General features: G+C 42.9%; 1 protein-coding gene across 2 annotated transcripts in view; it reads left to right on the top strand.

Annotated features, from left to right (window-relative positions):
- Positions 1-19,590, top strand: part of NGF (nerve growth factor) — a 34,417-nt gene extending 14,827 nt beyond the window's left edge. For both annotated transcript variants that reach the window (XM_062013756.1, XM_062013757.1), the window contains exons 2-3: positions 13,595-13,735; positions 18,766-19,590. In XM_062013756.1, coding sequence (XP_061869740.1) covers positions 18,778-19,497 — 720 coding nt within the window. In that variant the 5' untranslated portion in view covers positions 13,595-13,735; positions 18,766-18,777 and the 3' untranslated portion in view covers positions 19,498-19,590. The remainder of the gene's footprint in view (positions 1-13,594; positions 13,736-18,765) is intronic.
- Positions 19,591-19,990: the final 400 nt, after the last annotated feature.

Here is a 19,990-nt window from a genome sequence, read left to right as displayed (position 1 = left end):
TAGGCTATGTCACTGTGTGGGTTTTGTTTCTGCCTTATCCATCTCTATCCCTATTAACAAGATTAAGACTTTGCTCACATTCTTCTAATTAAAATGTTGTAATTCTGGGAAGAGATTCCAAGTCTTCTTTCAGCAGGGTAATCAGTGTATCTGTGAGTTCCAGTTACCATTTCTGAACACAAAGTTTGCACAAAAATAGCATTTTTCCATGCACAGGCCATAAAACTCTTATCTACACTGGTCTGAACAACATGCTCTGCTTTGGAGCAGTGGTATCAGCAGCACTTGCACACCACAGCTAGCTGCAGAGCTGCCTCAAAACGTTGAGTTTAGAGGTTTGGGAACTGCCATCCTTCTCAGTAGTTTAAGCAACCAAAGGCTCCTCACATCTTGCCATGCTAGGAACATGTGTGCATTTGTCTGCAGAACTTTTCCCATGTTAAACTGATGACTAAGCATGAGCTGAGGCTACATTGCACTCACCAGCTGCAGCCTTCACATCTTACTTCCAAGTTATCAGCTTCTGCAGCTTCTCATTCTGTAACTTTCAGAAATACCTCCTCCTACTTACTCTGACTCCTTCCCCCATGTCTTCTATAAGATCTGTGATACAGTACTAAAAGAAATTTCCCTTTAATCAGCCTCTGCAAGATTGTTTTGATGAATGTAGGGTGAGGAAACTTGTTACAGCAGTTTAGTCACCCCAGGAGTTCACACATTCAAGCTATTGATTGTTCTGACTGTGGAAGCAGAATAAAAGGTTCATATCTAATATAAGACAACAAGGAAAACAATATGCTGGTAAACACAGTAACAGGAATCTTCTAATCCTACTTTTATTAGAATTGCCACATTTCAGACTCTGCAGAGCAGGGAAGTCAGTGACCCCCACAGAGAGCTAAAGAGTGAGCAGTGTAAAGACATGCAATGACTCTGGCTATCACTTTGAAATCCAGGCATTCAGATTCAGTCAGACATAGAACAAGGCTAAAGAGAGTTCTAGAAAAAGTGGTAGAAACATGCAAGTGCACAACTAAAAGCAAACAGACACATCTTCCCCCATATCATTTTTGACAGTGACAAAAAACCGCATTCAGCGACCAGATGATGCCAGAAAACAAACACGTAAGAATCACACAAATGTTCCTAAAGCAAGTGTGTTGCCAAATGCAAAACTGATAAAAACTGTCCAGGCTGACAGGTTAGTCCAACTCCCTGTTTCCTGTTTTTAAGCAGAGGTTGCTGAAGCCTGAACTTCATTTAAACTTCTTTGCACTTTGTTCTTTGCTTAAAGAATTCCCACGTATAAGGGAGTGAACAGTATGAGAAAGAATCAGATCTTTTCTTCACAAACATCTTCCTATCTAACTGTCTTTTGGCATAGAGTAACTGTGTGACCAGGAGAACTGCTCAAAGACACAGGCATGTATTTCAGAGACAGCTGTGGGCTCCCAGCAGAGGACATCTTGCACTCTGTATCATCATTCACCTCTCTGCAGAATCCACTGATCATTGCCCAAGCATTGTGTGAGGTAGGGATGGTGCAGAGCAGACAGGCTCCAGAGGCTGCTAGTTCAAGATCCAGAAAAAACCCTTCCTATACTTAAATTTCACCTTAAATTTCATTTCACTTTAAATGTCTGAGTGAGGAAGAAAAACCTCCTATCTTAAAACATTCCTAGCAGCTGCCTCCCCTCAATCTCTGACATAATACAAGGACAGAAAACTCCTACTCACCCACTGCTCACTGGGTCTGTGCCCAGAAGCCCACACCATACAGCTAAAATATGGACCCAGTTCAAGCTATCTTTGCTCTCTGGGAGTATTAGTCAGGTTTTTTTCTGTGTGCAGCAGCTGCCTGACATGTTCAGGATGCTTAGAGCTTTGCATAGTGCAGAAGTTTGGACTTTATTTTTCTGGCCTCATAGGTTTAGTGTCAGTGTCTCAACTAAAGCAGAGATGAGATACTCAGAGCATAGGAATGAAGCAACCTCCTAAATCAAGTCACTGTACTAACTTAGTGCAAGGAAAAGCAGCTTGAATTAGTTGCTCTGAATATACAGTTTGTTGCTAATGCACAGAATCCACTACATTTTGTTACCACCCTCCTTCAAGGTTGCCATTAGCTGCCCAGCATTGTAACTGTGCAAGTCACTGTGCAATAAGTTAATAGAGAATAAGGAGTAAATACCTTTTACAGCAAATGAAAGCCAAGATGCTTAAGATGAGGAGAGGTCCAACATGCACTGCAACAAAGACTGAGTAGAGCAGCAACTCTGAGGCAGCTGGTCTCAATGTGTGAAAGAAGGCAAGGAGACCTGCAGATAAAGGATCCAGTCAGAAAGCATATGGAGCAGACAGCACTTGGAGCTGGAGAGGAATCAAAACAGAGCATATCAAGACATAGACATGACCAGAGACAGCTCTGAGTTTTAGACAATATGAGATTTTACCAGCAGGAATATATTGCTTGGTCTTTGAGTGTGCTGCCCAGCAAATCATTATCAAACCAGCACAGCTGTTCTGTTTAGATGAGGAATTCACAGGTCTGCGTGGCCCTGATGGAATGATTCAGTGCAAGTGTGTTTTGTTTGTGCTTGCTGCTTAGTCATAGCAGCAGTCAATGGCTGGACTTCAGGATGGTAACCCCATTCTCCTCCTGCTGCTTATTCCATTCATTCCATAAAGAAAGGTGCAAAGAAGCTGGTACTCACATGGATTACAAGCACTGACAAAACCACACTTGTTTTTCTACCATTTGACATAGTAAAAAATACAATGAACAAATGTGGGCACATAAAAGAGTGTGAAGGAATAGGATCTGGTTCCCAAACGTCCTCCACACTTCTGCAGATCAGCCTTGCCATGGTTTACTCTGCTGCTAATTAATCAAGATGATCTTGTAGGCTGAAAATAGCTCAGAACAGAAAACATACAGGGAAAACCAGAAGTGGATATGGAGCATTTTGTATAATATCAACACAGTTGCACAGAAACCATGCTTTAATCTAAAGTAAGCACCAAATACAAACATATGAAGTATGAAAGCACATGGGTAAAAATTCCAGCAGCACCACAGTTTACAAAACAGTTCTTGTCTCTTCAGAGAAAACGATGCAGCATCGTTGCTTCTGAAGTGCTACAACTCGAAGATTAAATCCTATTTGCTTGTTTCCTTTTCCTGATCATGTCCAGATGAGCCAAAGTATTAGTCCAAATAGCTTAAAGGTCTAAAGGAATAGTAAGAACCTCATGTTTTTCTTGGTAAACTCCCCTATACATGAAGAGGCTCCTATTTCTCCTATAAGAACTACTTGTGCTTCTGGAGAACGTTACAGCAGTTACACAAATGATTCTGCAACCTGATCACTGTGTCAGTGCTTCTGTGTTTTACTTTGTTTTATTTGGTGGTGTTTCCAGATTTTTTTGTGGACAGCTCTACTACAGCCCCTGTTCTAAGAAGGTTTGACCCTCTCATTTTAAGATTGTACCAGATTTGAAAGGGCTTTGCTGTGCAGAGAAAGAAAAGCCTTTTCCCCACCTCTTTAAGGAACTTTTAAGTCACCAAAAGCTACCAAAAAGCTTTCAAAGTTTTTCTTGCACTCAACTAAACCATTTTCTAATATAAAATGGCAAAACCCAGTGTTTTTCACCTGTCTGAAGTGAAGCACTCAGGAACTCTAAGGAAACTGTTTTAAATGCAAATTAAATGGGAAAGGCAGGTGGAGCACAAGAGTTTGAGCATCACTACATCTTTTAGGATCTTCAGAACAAGCTCAGGCTTTGCAAAGAGAAGATATACAAGTATCTGCCTAAATCTTTGCATTTCACCTCATTTATAGCAGGCACAGCTCACTGCTCTCCATTGATTATGTCCAGTAGTCTACTAGAAATGATTTACTTCTCCAATACACAGGATCTGTCAAAAAAATATAGAAGTCAGACCACTAACAAGCAACAGCTCAATTACTTAGGTTTTGGAGACATTCAGTTCAGCTTGGGGCATGTTGATTGAAAGAAAAAGATGAATATTTTAACTCAATTGTGTGTTATTGCCATACCTTATGTGGACTGTTAAATGTAGTTACAATAAGGCAGGCACAGAATGAAGGTGACTGCCATGGGGTCAACGCTCGTTTCCAACTGCAATGAAAATAAGTCCATTTCTGAAGGTCTCGTTTGGGGTTTTCTGTTCTCTGTATTGTCATGTACAGTAAATCATTAGAGAGGGAATTCAATCACTAAGAAAGCAATTGAATTCTGTAAGTCTCATGAAGGTAAAATAGATTTAGAAACAGGAAAGAACAACCTAGAAGTTAAAAAAAGGAAGGAGGCAGGGAGGGGAGAAATGGAACATAGCTGCTGCTTGGGAAGAACCCTGTGTATCCCTAAGCTTCTTCACTTGCTACCAAAGTACTTTCTACTCATTGACCATAAGGTAGTGGCGAGGCCCATGTGCCCATGTGCTTGTAAAATGACTTAATACTCTTGGATGGAAAACCCTACATATGCAAAATAACATTCTGTTCCAGTATTGTCTATTTCTCCACTATCTCAGAAATGTCAGAAGGAGCACGGGAGTATCTGCATTTCGTAAAGTGGGAAGTTTCTTTTGCAATACTTTCTCTATATCCTTTAGGGGTTTTTCAATTAAAATTTAAAAACAAAATCCAACATGCCATTTTGAACTGTTCCAGCTACAAAGATTTTTATTGAGTGCAGCCAGATCCTCAGCTTCAGTAGAACATATATTTTAAAGTCCTCCCAATCCTCGCGTTCTTTGCTGCATCCTTCTTGTGTTTTGGCTTGCCAAGACAGACACATTTCAACTGCCCTTCCATATTTCAGAATTCATGCCCCATTAAAATATCATTGAGGGTTAAAAAAATAGTTATGAAAGCACTGCCTGACTTATAGGAGGTAAAATTCCTTTTTGATGTAAAGAATGACTAGAATAGGAAAGCTTGAGACACAGAGGCATCAAGTACTAAAAGTACTATGAGGATCTTGGCCATAATTTCTGGATGCTCTTTGTACTTATATAAAGTTCTTTTCCAAATTCAAGGTCTAGAGAAATATTACAGATGATGGAATGTATCTAACCTGGTCATGACATAGCAGCTCATTTATATTTTCTACCTCATTTTTGGAGCCACCACATTTCACCACAACACTTGTCCAACTGCTAAAAATCCTATTTGTTTCAAATTTCTTTGTGCAGTGGGAGAAAAGTGAAAATGGATAACAAAAAAGAAAATTAGGAGCTTGAATAAAAATTAAATGCTAGCATTGCTGTTGGGATTCATCTGGTTCTTATTAATCAGAGTTTGGACAAGAATCAGGATTTCTATTCCCTTCTGAATAGCTGGAATAAGATCACTAGTTGGAAAAGTTTACTGCTCCTTAAAGATATTGTATTTTTCTGCTTGAACTACTTTTGGCTGTAAGATGGGATAGTAACATTGTGGTGTGAGATGGGATAGTAACATTGTGGTGTGACTGCCCTCGGACTTTCTTTTCCCAGATGAATTCCAGTTTGATTTTGGTAGTTTTATAAAGTCTGAAATTCCAGTTCTGTCATTTTTGGTCCTTTCATATTGGGAATGGCAGGAGCAAATACAGCAAGTTAGACACCTGGCAGAGCCAGCTCAGGATCCATTTGGGGAAGGGGTAGAAGGAGAGGACAAGCCATGTATGACCCCTCATGTAGCTCTTTTAGAGCTTCTCCTATAAGCAACAACTAGGAAACGACTCCTTATATTTGGGCAGGAACCATAGGTGAGCAGCAATCCTTCATGCTGGCTGGTAGCTGGGAATGATGGAGACCTCTGTTTCCATGACTCTCTGAGGCATCCAACTCTATATGGGTGGGGTGGATTTGTCCCATATATGCTGCTGTAGTTTTCCTATCAGTCAGTGTCTAAGATCTTTAGTCACTATTTTGTGCCAATGAAATAGGATTCAGGAAACTCTGGAGTCCTGTGAGATATTGACACCGTTTGAAGTCCATATTGAAAGTTCTGAAGCAATCATCCCTTGTCAGTCATTAATTGTAGGAATTGCTTTATAGATTATAATACAGACACGACACACAACTGTCATAGGTTCAGATAACGTATTTCTAGCCAGCATTTTTACTTCTAGCTCAATTTCACCACCTTTATGCCACTGAGGCCATCAACTTCAGGAGAATCAGATTCACATGATCCTCCTAAGGCTGTTTTCTGTCCCTGGCTTAGAGAGATTTCTCACTGATTCTCCTAAGTCACCATTAGTTCATTTTTCCTTCACTCTTTTTAAAGAGATTTTTATCCTGACAGAGACAATTTCTGTATCTTTCATTTAATGACTGTCAGTTTGTTATCTCAAATGAGATAAAATTTCCTCCTCTGCCAGGGTGGCTCTGAGCATGTTTAACACTCTACCAACAGCCCATCTGTCACAGCGAGAGCTGCATCCTATTGCAAGTTTCTACTGGTATGGCCATCATGACCCGAAGATCATGTATTATTTTCCAAAGGAAGCCACATTTCAGATGACTGTTGATGACTCTAAATTCCCAAGAGTGTATTCTGCATGTGAGATGCCAGACATTACAGAAGTCTTGATTATGTTTTACAACTCAGTAGTTACAAAGAGAGTCTTTTAAAGTTCAAGGTCAAGACTCATAGTGCTATTTTCACTTAAGCACCCAAAATGGACAGATATATCATGGGCTACCAAACATTCTTCTTGTTACCATTACCTAGACTAAGGGCAGACTTGAACCAGAACTCTAGAGGTAGATATTTGTTGCTCACCCTGTGATGACGATGATCATGGTGACATGATGCATGTTCATTGCTCCAGGGCAGCATTTTTCTGAGTCTACTGCTCTGCCTAGAAACACTCAAAGGAACATTTCAGTACTGCAGGCATTTGTAACAAAAGGAAGTATATGAGACACAGGTAGCTTCCAACTGGCTCTTCAGCATACATAAAGCTGTTATTTACAGGATGAGTCACTGTAAATACAATGGAGGAGTGAAATCTTGAGTCCATTAGAAATTCCCGTTTCCTTGCTCATCAGCTAAGATCAAGAGAAAGCTGAAATGCTGCCCCTCTGACACTGCTCTTAGTCATAATGGCTTAAGGATTCCCTTCAAGGCCTCTCAGGTCTCTGAAGCAATTCTTGTCTGAATTGCTATTGCTTTTAATTCATGCACCTATTCAGATGTTTCAGTAAGGGACTCGAGCCAGCAGACACCTTCCCTTTAACAGCAACTTCAGCAGCAACTGCCTCCCTCATTTCCCTCTTACTACCAGAAGCAGTGAGATAAAACTACTTCTTGCTTATTTTGGTGACCTCCAGGATCCCATTTGCTGCACAGACAGCCAAGCATATCATCCATCATTGCAAATCATTCCAGAAAGGCAGCGGCAGTTTACTGGCTGCAAACCATCTGCTACCAGTAGCCCCAGCACAGCACACATGCTCCATTCTGTGTCATTGGAAAGAAGTTTATAAACATCACTGCTGGGTCTTCTTTTGACATTACTGAGTAAACATTTCTCATCTCTAAAAGGGAAAAGTCTAATCAAATACTTTGGGGACTTCTTTGGGGCTCTGAAAACTATGATTTCCTGCTATTATGATGTAGGTTTTCTTCTGTTTCCAGTAATCTGAATTACAGAACTGGTGCATTAGATGTGTGTTCTCAGCAGACTAATCCCTTGTTTCTCCACACCTTCTGCATGAGCTGTGGGAGACTTGAGAGGAACTAGGTTATATGCACTAGGGAGCTCAGTCCTGAACTACACATCAGTTCACAAATTCAGGAGCTTTTGGTGTTTCTGTAGTCACAAAGGCAAAACGATCCTAATGTGTTTCTGTGCATCTGTCAAGAGTGACAGAAAACAACATCCCAAATCGTATCATGCTTTCAATTCCAACATTCTGTGCCTGTGTTTATTGCTTGTGTTTATTTTTATTCAGAAGATAATCTACTTGCTGTACTTGATTGAGCCAAACTGAGCTTTCATGTATCTGTTCTCCTACTAGCATAGAGGTTACTTTAATTTACACATAACAATACCATATTAATAGCCAAATAAGGCCTAATGTCTCACTTTACCTAGTCAGGCATTACTGGAAGCAGCAAGATATCCAAGAACCTCAAGACCTACAAGACAGCCAAATCTCACACACTATCATTGTTTTCTGTGCTTTAAAAGCCTAATCAGTACTCTGTGTGCAACAAATTAAGTGTGTAGGCTAAAAACTGAGACATAATTAAAGCTTTATGGGCTCAAAGGAAAAAGGTAACGTGGCACCCTTCAAGGAAAGCCAGAGCAGATTCCAACCAGACAGGAGTGACACACTTTTAATGCATAGAGTGTATATTAGTCTAACAAACTAATAATGAGGAACTTTTTCCTTCCACATCCTCACTCACATTTGGTAACACACGTGGCAATAAATGCCCAGATGACACCTTAGCTTTCACTGTCAGCAAAACCTTAATGCAAAACGAACTGGGCTGAAAACTGAAGTCTGATTACTAATGACTGAATCCCTTGTTTTAAGTTACAGCATTTAGGGGACTTAGCCAATATACCAGCAAAAAGAAGGGATAAATCATCTTTGTAGGATTGTAAGAGACACTGTGAGGCAGTGATTCAGCCTAAAGGAGAAGGCTGTGATTTGATAGGAGTCTTTCACTGTATTAGTGTAACATCTGTAAACTAAACCTTCGAGGTTATGGCTGTGGAAGTGCTGTGGGGCTGTCAGCTGGCCTAGCAGGGAAGCTTTACACACACTTGTGGATAAAACTTTTATTGCTCTTCATCATGACAAAAACCTTTTGCTTGTACAAAAGAACAGCATTTTTGTTGATCCTGCAGAAAAAACCTGGGTGACCGGTTTCTGAGAGCTGTTTCTAGTTGAAACAAGGCAGCAGAGTGAGATTGCAACCTCTGCTGGAAACTGAATTCCCAGAGTTTATGTTCCTTTAAGACTTAAATATATCTTCACTCCAATATCATTGGCAGCAAAGAAGAAAGCAGCTGTTTATCTTCATTCTACAGGTATGAGAACAAAGAAAATAGTTCTTAATCTCAAGGATGACTCTTCTCAGAGTGACCTGAATGCCCTGGGAAGTTCTTACAATCCCCAGAGCAAATTTCCCTGCTGGAAAGCTGTCTGTTCTTCATCATATGATGGTCAAATGTAACCAGAAATAAGAAATGTTAGATGACCATGAGCTGTCTGAAATGTAATTATATGTTTTTCAAGTAAATTTCAAGTAGCAGGTTTCCATCTGTCCCCCCCAGCCATTCCTGCTGAGGCAATGAAAGAGCAAAATCAATCCACTTCAAACACAAATGTAAAAATACCTCTGAAATGCAGCAAAACATGGTGTTGGCTTTTTTCTTCCAGTTACCATCAAGCATATATACTATTATTCTGTGAAAAAGGCTGATTTTAGAAGAACACATAACTGCAAGGGACCCTCCCAGGTTGTTCAAGTCCAGTCACTTCTGTTTAAAATATACCTCCCTAGATGCTATTTAAAACATTAGGATTGTGACCTATGTGCAAAAGAAGCATTTCTGATTTGTTCTGACAAAGCTGAATACCTGAGGAAGGAGTTTATGGTGGTTAAACACCATCATTACTGCTCTGCTGGAGCTGGGCTAAATCAAGCTTCCACTTTCTCTCCTTCAGAAAGTTTAAAGGAAGACATCAACGTTTCTGAACTGAGAAGCTGAACTGTTCAGTGTCCTGGGGAGAATGGGTGATGTCCTGAAGTCCAGCTTTCCATGCTGTATTTCCAGTTGTACAAGTGGTAGTCATGAAATGGAACTATTTCAACATAGTACACCCTATTTTTTCTCCCCACTATAATGATACTTTATCAGGTTTATAAGAGTTATGTTTCTGTATTCCAGCAAAAGCAGAGCTGCCCAGAATCAAGGGCAGTTTTGAGAGAGAAATGCCAAACCTAGAAATTGCTCTTGGAACTCCCAAACTCTCACATATATATTGACATGCTTTATAACCCAGTTGCTGTCACAAGTACTACAGTCTGAATTGAAATGGATGTGCACAGGAATCAGGACATACAGGTTTGGGGGGGGTTACATGGAACAGAGATCTATATAGATATTTGGCAGCAATTTCAAGTACTGCTGTTTTTATAAGCAAATAATTCAGTAAATTTACTAGATTTTCAGTTCTAAATACATTTCTAGGCAATACATCATTTCCTTCCTCAGATTCTGTGGGATAACTGTTTAAATACATGGGAATTCCCTGTATATATTTGTTTGTTTGGCCCTCATTTCATTCACAGGCACCTGAAAGCAAAGAGTTACTCAAGACACACTTGCTTTCTGGTGTGATCCATTTCTCCCTTCTTACATTAAGCCCCCTGGACCATTGCTTTCGGACTGTTCAGCTTTCACTAGTGATGTCTTTATTGTGTGACTGTCAAACAGGCAAACAAGGAGGGAGACTGAACATCTGTATTTCATTTATTACCTTTTTCAGACAGCCCTTAGACCTGTTGGGAAATAATGGGTTTGTTTTGCTGTAAGCCCCTGTGAAGCATCCATGTGCAATTATCACTTTGTTACATTTATAACGTGCCTCTACTCCTGTTATATGTGCTCAGATTGATAAATAAGAATGAAGTGAGGGTTTTTACCCCCATGTCTGTAATGCATGTAAATTCTGAAGGCATACTGCCTTCAGTAGGATATTTTGTTAACCTCTGTGAAAGGTAGGTAAAGAGGAATAGTACAGAGGTGCTGCCTTCAACATCATTTGAATAACATGGCATCATTTACTGGATTCCACCACAAGTGGGAATCCGGGAAGATGACAGTAATAGAACTTGAAAAAAAAACAAAAGCCCTGCTGAAAATAAACTTTTTTGTGGTTAAAAACCAGCCAGTTGGAACTGAAGCAGTGTTTTCTTAGGGTGGCAAAACAGTTGGAAAAGTTGTTGGATTATTTTTGGCAGCGGCCAGCATGTTATAGCTTTGTCATTACTGTTACTGACCGTCAGGAGACCACTGAAAGGGTCAGTGCTTTACTAGGGTATTCCTGCAAAAAGATACCATACCCAGTCTGGTGACATGAAGCTTTGGATTTTTGACCTTTCTGACACGTTCATGTCACTGTAACCAGCTTAACTCTTAAATGCTTCAACTACATAGGTGCAGTAGAACATGAGCTATGAGCTGCAGACAGCAGGAAATCCAAAGGGTGAGCAAATCCCTGCAGCAGTGATAGAATGAGCACGGAACACACTGACTCTGGTGCCCTGCACTGCTTGAAAATGGGCTTGGAAGACTTCAGTTAGATTTTTTAAAACTGAGTAGCTTATATTTGGATCTTGGCAAGAGCCAAACCCAGTGGCTCCAGTTACTGGCAGCCAGCTCACTGGTTGACAGAAACTGTGCAGGTGTAAAATGAATCCAGTTCATGTTATGCACTTGAATCTCCACACTGAGTTCAGCAGGATCTCTTGCAATACAGGAGTGCCTTATGCAACCCTTATTTACCTTATTAAACAGGGCAGAAAAGCTATTTAAGATTAATAAAATACTATTTCTATCACTTTCAATGACACTGGTGAATTTACAATCAAATGTGCTCTGCTGAGACGGTGTCAGCATGCTGGATCTCAGTGGTGATGGAAATCATTGTCTTCCTCCGATCTGAGGTCAATACAACCATTCATGGTGTAGTAATTGAGACCAGAGTTGTTTCTGCCTTCACAGTAGCAAGAGGACAGGCACTGAAGTGCCTTCACGTGCCTGCAAGTTTTGTATCTTCAGTTCTGCTCAAATATCACATAATTCTTTGCCAACAAATGGCAATCTGTGATTCCCCTTCTGAATATCTACTGAATTGGCTGAGAGATTTCCCCACTGTTGTAGCTGTTGCTTCACTAAGCTTCAGCAGCTACCCTTATCTTCTGGCCAATTTCTCCTAAATCTGAGAGTGTGTCTACAACTTATGTTGCCTCAATGAAAAGAGTATCCCAGGCAAGTAGCTCATTTACACCTGCTTTGAATCAAATACATAAAACCCCAACCCAAATGTAAGTTTAAGGCCTTTGTCCTGTGAAAGGTCTTCAAACCCACTCCTAAGCCAGGAATTGCCCCCACCTGATTCCTGCCTGAACAGCAGTGAAAAAGGGAAGCCTGCCTAGAACAGAAAGAGGACAGCTCATTGTCTTTTCACCCCACAGTGCTAGTTTGCCAAAGGTCTTGATTAAGAGATTCCATCAAGTAAGGACAGACTTGGTTCACCCCTTAAATTGTCATCCCAAGCTTGTGTCAGTTCCATTCTGTGCAGCATACCAATTCTCTGGGGTTTTTTCCTAAAATTGCAGACATCCAGCACTGAGGCTGACCAATTTGCTAGCTTTTAGCACACAATGTCTTCTCACTCTGGCAGCATAATTTAGTTTAGATTTATGTTTTCCTTTTCCCATGTGTGAATGAAAGATCTCAGGCATCATCTCGTCACTGAAACGGTCCCTCAGCAGCCTCTTATGAAATTGCTCAAGTGGAACTCATGTTACAAACAATCAGCAGAGTCCAGCCTGCTGAGATGCACTTTTCTTTTTCCCCTCCACTCACTTTCACTAACTGTGATGCTACTATAAAACAGTCCAGCCAACTTTGCAACTGCATTTCTTCACACGTAGCTCAAGCAGGGGATAGGGGAGACTAGAACTATCCTGTATGCAGATGGTATTTCATGGGCAATATTACAGCTGCTGCTGATGTTACTGTATGCATTGACAAAAACTCAAAGGAGATACAAAAGTTATTTTCCACTGTGTGTTTAGAATATATTGGCAACCCTCCTTCAGGGTCTCCAAAGGACTTCCAGCATTTGAGGCATCAGAAGAAGAGAAAGCATGGGGCATGAACTGCGTAGCTAAGATGTGAGCATAGCAGATTTGTGCCTGTGGCATAGATAGATTTGTGTCCTGCAGGCACTACAAATGTCTCTGGCTTTGAGTGTTTGAGTGTTAACAACAGGAATACACCATTTTGAAGTAGAAGAGGAACACAGGGCTGGTGATAGTGCTGTTTAGACCAGCCTGGACAACCAAGCAGAGCAGTTGCTGAGTTTTACATCAGCTGCATTTGCTGGCACACAACTTTTGATGTTGTTACTTGCCACCAGACTTGTTTCTCAGACAAATATGATGGGGGGTTAGGGTATTAACCCTCAAATATGAGATCTGAGCCTTCATTTGTCTATTGCTACTGTGCAATTGATGCTTCACTATGCTGCATCACTCCTGGTTTGGGTGAGCCTGGACAATGCTCCAGAGGTATCAGCAGTGGATTGTTAACCACAGTCTGGTAAAGATGCTAAATAAAGGTAGCTCTGTCTTACAAACATGCTGCTCTTGAAAGCCAAGAACTGCACTTTAATCAGCCTCTGCACTGCAACAGTGAAAAAGACTCAGTTTAGAGAGCCAAGCAAGTGGATTTGTCTCTGTACTCCTGCTATCAAGTGGGGAATGGTGCTGAAAACTCTTATTTCCTGGCTAATTATTGAAACAAATACTTCTACTTCTAGTGGAACGCAGAATAAGCAACTCCCAGACTCAGCTCTGCAGTCAAACTGGCCCGATGGCATGCTGCAGCCAACCCCAGCTCAGCGTCTGGATGAAGTAAAGACCTTGCTGGGGGAGCAGTTTTTTGTGCAGTGTACTCAGAGGTAAGCACAACACCCCCACTCCTCTCAGAGCAGACTGAAATCATGTGTTGCCAGTATCAGACAGTGGCCTGGACAGCTATTCCAGTATTAAATGACCAACATACACGTGGGGAAGAGGGGTGTCATTTTGATCATTGGTCTGTCTTCTGAAGATGAAGATGAGAGCAGTTTGCACTCAACATTCCTGGTTTTGGGAAAGCTTCATTCTTTGACATATTAGCTAGCTTTTACCTGGCTAAAATGGGAGTTTCCACTTCCTCTGTCTTCTTTAACCTGTCTCCAGACATCATGTCTGTAGTGGGGAATGTTACAGTGAGAGATGGGCCACTGAGAAGTGAACATCCTCTGGTTTAGTTCAGCTTTTGCATTTTTGGCATTGAAATGCCTGTGATAACCTTTGTGGCCAATGTCACAAACAGTCACCCACGTACTAGAACCCACATACCCAGCACTAGAACTGGCAGCCCTGCCTCTCCCTGGAAGTTCATGTGGCTGCACTTGGCATGCGCTGGGAACACTTCTAGAAATCAGCCATGAAAGAGTCTAACAGCTATGTGACACTCCCCCAAAATAGCCTGTAAAATATCTGTTAAAAAGTACACAATCCTCACAGCCCAACTGTTCTGCTTGTGTCATCAAGTCTAGTTCATTGTTAAATCTCTCAGTTTCTATTCTCCACTGATCTAAGATTTGATGAAGATTTTGATCTATGTTATCTGTGTTTGGGCCAGAGTCCTCACAGAACGCTTTAGCACAAGGAGAGGAGATACAAGGCATCTTAAAAAAAATGGTTGGAACTGAGGAAAATAAAAAAGGAGAGTTTATGACCTTTGGAAGAAGGGGCTGGCAGCTACAAGAGGGTTGTGAGATTATGCAGGGAGAAAATTAGATGGGCCAAAGCCCAACTAGAACTTAATCTAGCTACAGCCTCAAAAGACAATAAAAATGCTTCTATAAATACATTAGCAATAAAAGGAGGGCTAAGGAGAATCTCTATTCTTTCTTGGATGCTGGGAGAAACAATGACAGAGGATGAGGAACAGGCTAAGGTACTTGAATGACTTCTTTGCCTCGGTCTTTAATGATAAGACCAGTTGTTCTCTATAGGTACACAGCTCCCTGAGATCAAAGACAGGGATGGGGAGCAGAGTGAAGCCTCCTTCCAAGGAGAAATGGTTAGTGACTTGTTACATCACTTAGACACATACAAGTCTATGGGACTGAATGGCATCCACCAAGGGAACCAAGGGAGCTGGCAGAAGTGCTCACCAAGCCACTTTCCATCATTTATCAGCAATCCTGGCTAACCAAGGAGATCCCAGTTGACTGGGAGGTAGAGAATGTGACTCTTATCTACAAGAAAGACTGGAAGGAGGATCTGGGGAGCTACAGGTCTGTCAGATTGATCTCAGTGCTGGGGAAGGCTATGGAGCAGATCATCCTGAGTGCTATCACATGGCATGTACAGGATAACCAGGACCAGTCAGCATGGCTTTGTGAAAGGCAGGTCCTGCTTGACTAACCTGATCTTCTATGACCAGGAATGGGAGAGGCTGTGGATGTTGTCTACCTAGGCTTTAGTAAAGCCTTTGACGCTGTTTCCCACAACATTCTCCTGCAGAATCTGTCTGCTCATAGCTTAGACAGGGCTATTCTTTGCTGGGTAAAAACTGGCTGGGTGTCTGAGCCCAAACAGTGGTGGGGAATGGAGTTAAATCCAGTTGGCAGCAGGTCACCAGTGTGTTCCCCAGGGCTCAGTGTTGGGGCCTGTTCTATTTAACATCTTTTCAAGGATCTAGATGAGGGGATTAAATGCACCCTCAGTGAGTTGGGCAGGAGTGCTGATCTGCATGAGGGTAAAAAGGCTCTGCAGAGGGCCCTGGCCAGGCTGGAGCCACGGGCTGAGGGCAATGGGATGAGGTTTAACAAGGCCAAGGGCTGGATCCTGCCCTTGGGCCACCCCAAGCCCAGGCACTGATCCAGCCGGGGGCAGAGGGGCTGGGAAGGGCCTGGGGAGGGCTTGGTGCCAGCAGCAGAACAGGAGCCAGCAGCGTGCCCACATGGGCAAGAAGCAAAGGGCATCCTGGCTGGGATCAGCACTGGGGTGGCAGCAGGAGCAGGGCAGGGACTGTCCCCTGTGCTGGGCCCTGGGGAGGCTGCAGCTCCAGGGCTGTGTCAGTGCTGGGCCCCTCACTCACTGCCACAGGGACACTGAGGGGCTGCAGCGTGGCCAGAGCCGGGCACAGAGCTGGGGAAGGGGCTGGAGCACAAGGGGCTGGGGAGGGGCTGAGGGAATGGGGGTGTTGGGGCTGGAGAAGAGGCTGAGGGCAGCCAGCAGCACTCTCTGACACTCTGACAGGAGGCTGCAGGGAGCTGGGGGTCGGGCTCTGCTCCCCAGTAACGAGTGATGGGACAAGAGGAAACGGCCTCAAGTTGCCCCAGAGGAGATTTAGATTGGATATGAGGAAAATATTTGTCACTGAAGGATTATCAAGGATTGGCCCAGGCTGCCCAGGGAGGTGGTTGAGTCACCATCCCTGGAGGTGTTGAACAGCCGCATGGATGTGGCGCTGAGGGCCACGGGGTAGTGGTGGACGTGGCAGTGCTCAGCTCACGGTTGGACTCGATGATCTTAAAGATCTTTTCCAATCTAAACAATCCTGTGATTCCATAAAAAAAGCACAAGAAGGTGAGATCTTTCTGACTTTGTGTTAACAGCCTTAAAGCAATAACCTTACACCAGTAACTCAGAGAGATAAATGTAGCTACATTTGAGAGCAGTGAATGTGGTTGAGCACAAAAGCAGAACCAGCTCTTTGCTGACGTTGCAACGTCTCTTTTCTATAGAAGGAAATCATAAAAAAAGGGTTTATGTATAAACACAATAGGTTGAGGCTGCTATTGGCATGTCTACATTGTGCCTGGATTTTGTTCTGCAAACCTTTTCCATTAACATTTCTGTCGGGAAAGCTAACTCTTTAGAGATGTAATGAACCATCTGATTTTAATTTGGTTGTAGAACAAGGGGTTACTCTCTGAATCGTGCATAGCCAAGCTATTGAGCTACACCCAGCTCTGTTTCCTTATACAGATGATGATGACTGCTCAAGCACGAGCAGCATGTGGGAAAGCAGCAATCCTCAGCCTTCTTTTAAGTAAATTAAAGTAGCTTTGGAACATTAAGGGGCTTATTCTTGAGAGAGATACTTGACTTCCATCGTCATCATTTTGTCCCTAATTCTTCCAGCTCAGATGTTGCACAGACAACTGCTAAGGTGGCTTTTAGCCTTATTCCTCTTTTCTCCCCTTGATGCAAGGGCTGTAGCATCTTCAGCCTCTTCAGTCACTACTCAGCATCTCCTACAGATTTCTTAAGTGCTTGCCCAGCCCTGCACAAACACTGCTGTGTATTTCATTTCAGCACTTGTCTGAGATAAGACTATCCACACAGGATCCTACAGGACATCTCAAGGTTCTACATTTTCTACAGGAATGTGCTCTAGCAAAGCTACAGCCCTGGCCGAGCGCTTTAGCACTGCTTGGGTTCCTAGTGTGAGAAAGCTGAACAGAAAGAGAGAGGGGGAACTTCAACAGCAATTGACCCACACCCAGAAAAAACATTAAGACCTGCTGGGAAGTCACAGTGGAACTGCAGAGCCTGATTCCTCTTTTACAAAACCCTGTTTGTCCAGTCTATGTGCGGCTGCCTGCCTGCTGGCCGGACACAGTGTAATTCAGGGCCAGCTGAGACATGTCAGGCAAAACAAGTCAGAGACGGGGAGGAGCTTTGCTTGGTAGGGTTTTTTTTCTGTTTATACCCTGTCTCTGCTTAATAAGTCTTCACAGAGGAAATACAGTCTGCCCTTAACTGCAATTTCAGGTCATTTCTGAATGCCTCTTATTCCCAGGATGCCTGCTGCTGATTTGTTAACCCAACATGTGGCTGGATTACTCAACACATGGTAGTTCCCTAACAAGGTATTACTGCTGCTGGTGGTCTTCCAGCACAAAATTGGTCTTAGTGAAGTTGTAGATGTTTACCTTACCCTTTTCCACACCCAAACAGACCTGCATATTGTCCAGATCAAAGGATAACTAGCACTGACACAGGATCTGACATGCAGTGACATTTGTGGAGCTTCTTGCTCCTGGCACTCTGAAAAAAGGAAGGTCCTTCCCTGTACCTAATTCCCATTACTATGGACACAGTGGTTTTAGCTGTGCTATACCTAGATACCAACACAGAAGTAGCCTGTTACCCATGGTGCTCCTATGTAATACCCATATTTGTCCTAATAGTCAGCTTGAACATGGAAAATCCCATCTGTCCTTGTGATATGTGACGCCTGAGCTCTTCTGGGCAGGAGCTTAGGCTTTATCTGCCCAAAATCAGCTATGTGGTGTGTCCTGAAAGGGCAGATGGGATAGAAGGAAGCTGCTGGAGGCTGCTGAGACAGCCAGAGTGGTGAGGTCTGTCCACATGGCAGGTAAGCGTGGCTCTTGAGTGTGTGATAATGACACAATTCACTGGGGCTCCCCCCTCCTTCCACAAGTTCTGGCTTGGTGGTCCCCACCCTGCCCCCAAGGACACCTCTGCAGACAAATTAACTGAATGGACAGATATTTTAGCCAAGGGACTCCTACTTCCACTGCTCTGCAGGATATTTGCAGCCAGGAGACCAGCCCTGGCCAAAAAGGTTGCCGTAAAAATCACTAGAGATTTTACTCCTGGGAACATGCTGTTGCCATATGGTCTCCACATTAATAACACCAAACAAGTGCTTCATAAACAGTGTTCTAACAACAAATACCAAAGGAATTAATAATAATCTAGCTATTATTTTCTAATGTTCTCGCTTTATTAAGAACATTTATGCTGGATGAATGAGCTCTTCCTGAAGAACAACATCTGGCACCCACACCTGATGAAATCTGTGTGACCCTGGGTATCTTACAAATGTCTTGTGAGCGATGGCATCCGTTTGTGGCAGCATGGCTTGCAGTAACATGGTGTTTCTCTTTTGTTCTAGGTGCATAGCGTAATGTCCATGCTGTACTACACTCTGATCATAGCTTTTTTGATCGGCACACAGGCAGCTCCAAAGTCAGAGGACAATGCTCCACTGGAGTATCCTGCAGAACACTCCCTGCTCAATACCCACCCGAGTGACAGACACCACATTCCCGAGGCAGCTCCGCAGACATCCCCTGGCCACTCTACTTGGACGATGGGTAGAAGAGAAGCTATAAATATCACCATGGACCCAAAAGTGTTTAAGAGGCGGCGTTTCCGATCTCCTCGGGTGCTGTTCAGCACACAGCCCCCGCCAGTGTCAGGGCAAGGACACAACATGGCATTTCTCAGCAGTGCAGCTTCTCTCAACAGGACTGCCAGGACCAAGAGGACCGCGCATCCCGTGTTACACCGGGGAGAGTTCTCAGTGTGTGACAGTGTCAGCATGTGGGTTGGGGACAAAACCACAGCCACTGACATTAAAGGCAAAGAGGTGACAGTGTTGGGAGAGGTCAACATTAACAACAACGTTTTTAAGCAGTACTTTTTCGAGACCAAGTGCAGGGACCCTAAGCCAGTGTCCAGTGGGTGCCGGGGGATCGACGCGAAGCACTGGAACTCCTACTGCACCACCACACACACCTTTGTCAAAGCCCTGACCATGGAGGGCAAACAAGCAGCCTGGAGATTCATTCGGATCGACACAGCCTGTGTGTGTGTGCTCAGCAGGAAGTCAGGGAGACCCTGAGACGGATCTGAACCCCACAACAACATCCTCCTACCCCCCTACCTCAGTCTGTAAATTATTTTAAGTTATAAAGGACTGCATGGTATATTTATAGTTTATACAGTACAGAAAGAACCTCATTATTTATTAAACTCTTTTGGAAACCTTTTGTGTATTGCAATTTATTCACCAGCAGAACCCTTCAAAAGCTGCTCAGCTGTCTCATTCAGCCTTACAACTCTGCACTGGATAATCTGTGCTCAGCATTCTGCAACAGGAACACATTTCTTCACACAGTTCTCATGCATATTCCTCTCTTCCACAACAAAGGAGTTTTCCTCACAAACCCCACCAGTTTGCTGTGAAAATCTTGTAGGTTTACTTTGTCAAACTACCAAGACAGTAAAAAAGACCCTGTGAAATTTGCTTCCAGTTTTACTTTTTATCCATAAAGATATGAGTTTTATGTCATTAATGACCTTGGTGAACTCCTGGTAGAAACACTAGTTCTTCA

The sequence above is a fragment of the Colius striatus genome, chromosome 22 (genome assembly GCF_028858725.1).
Source record: "Colius striatus isolate bColStr4 chromosome 22, bColStr4.1.hap1, whole genome shotgun sequence".
Classification (NCBI taxonomy): domain Eukaryota; kingdom Metazoa; phylum Chordata; class Aves; order Coliiformes; family Coliidae; genus Colius; species Colius striatus.
This window is presented reverse-complemented; position numbering and strand designations above follow the sequence as displayed.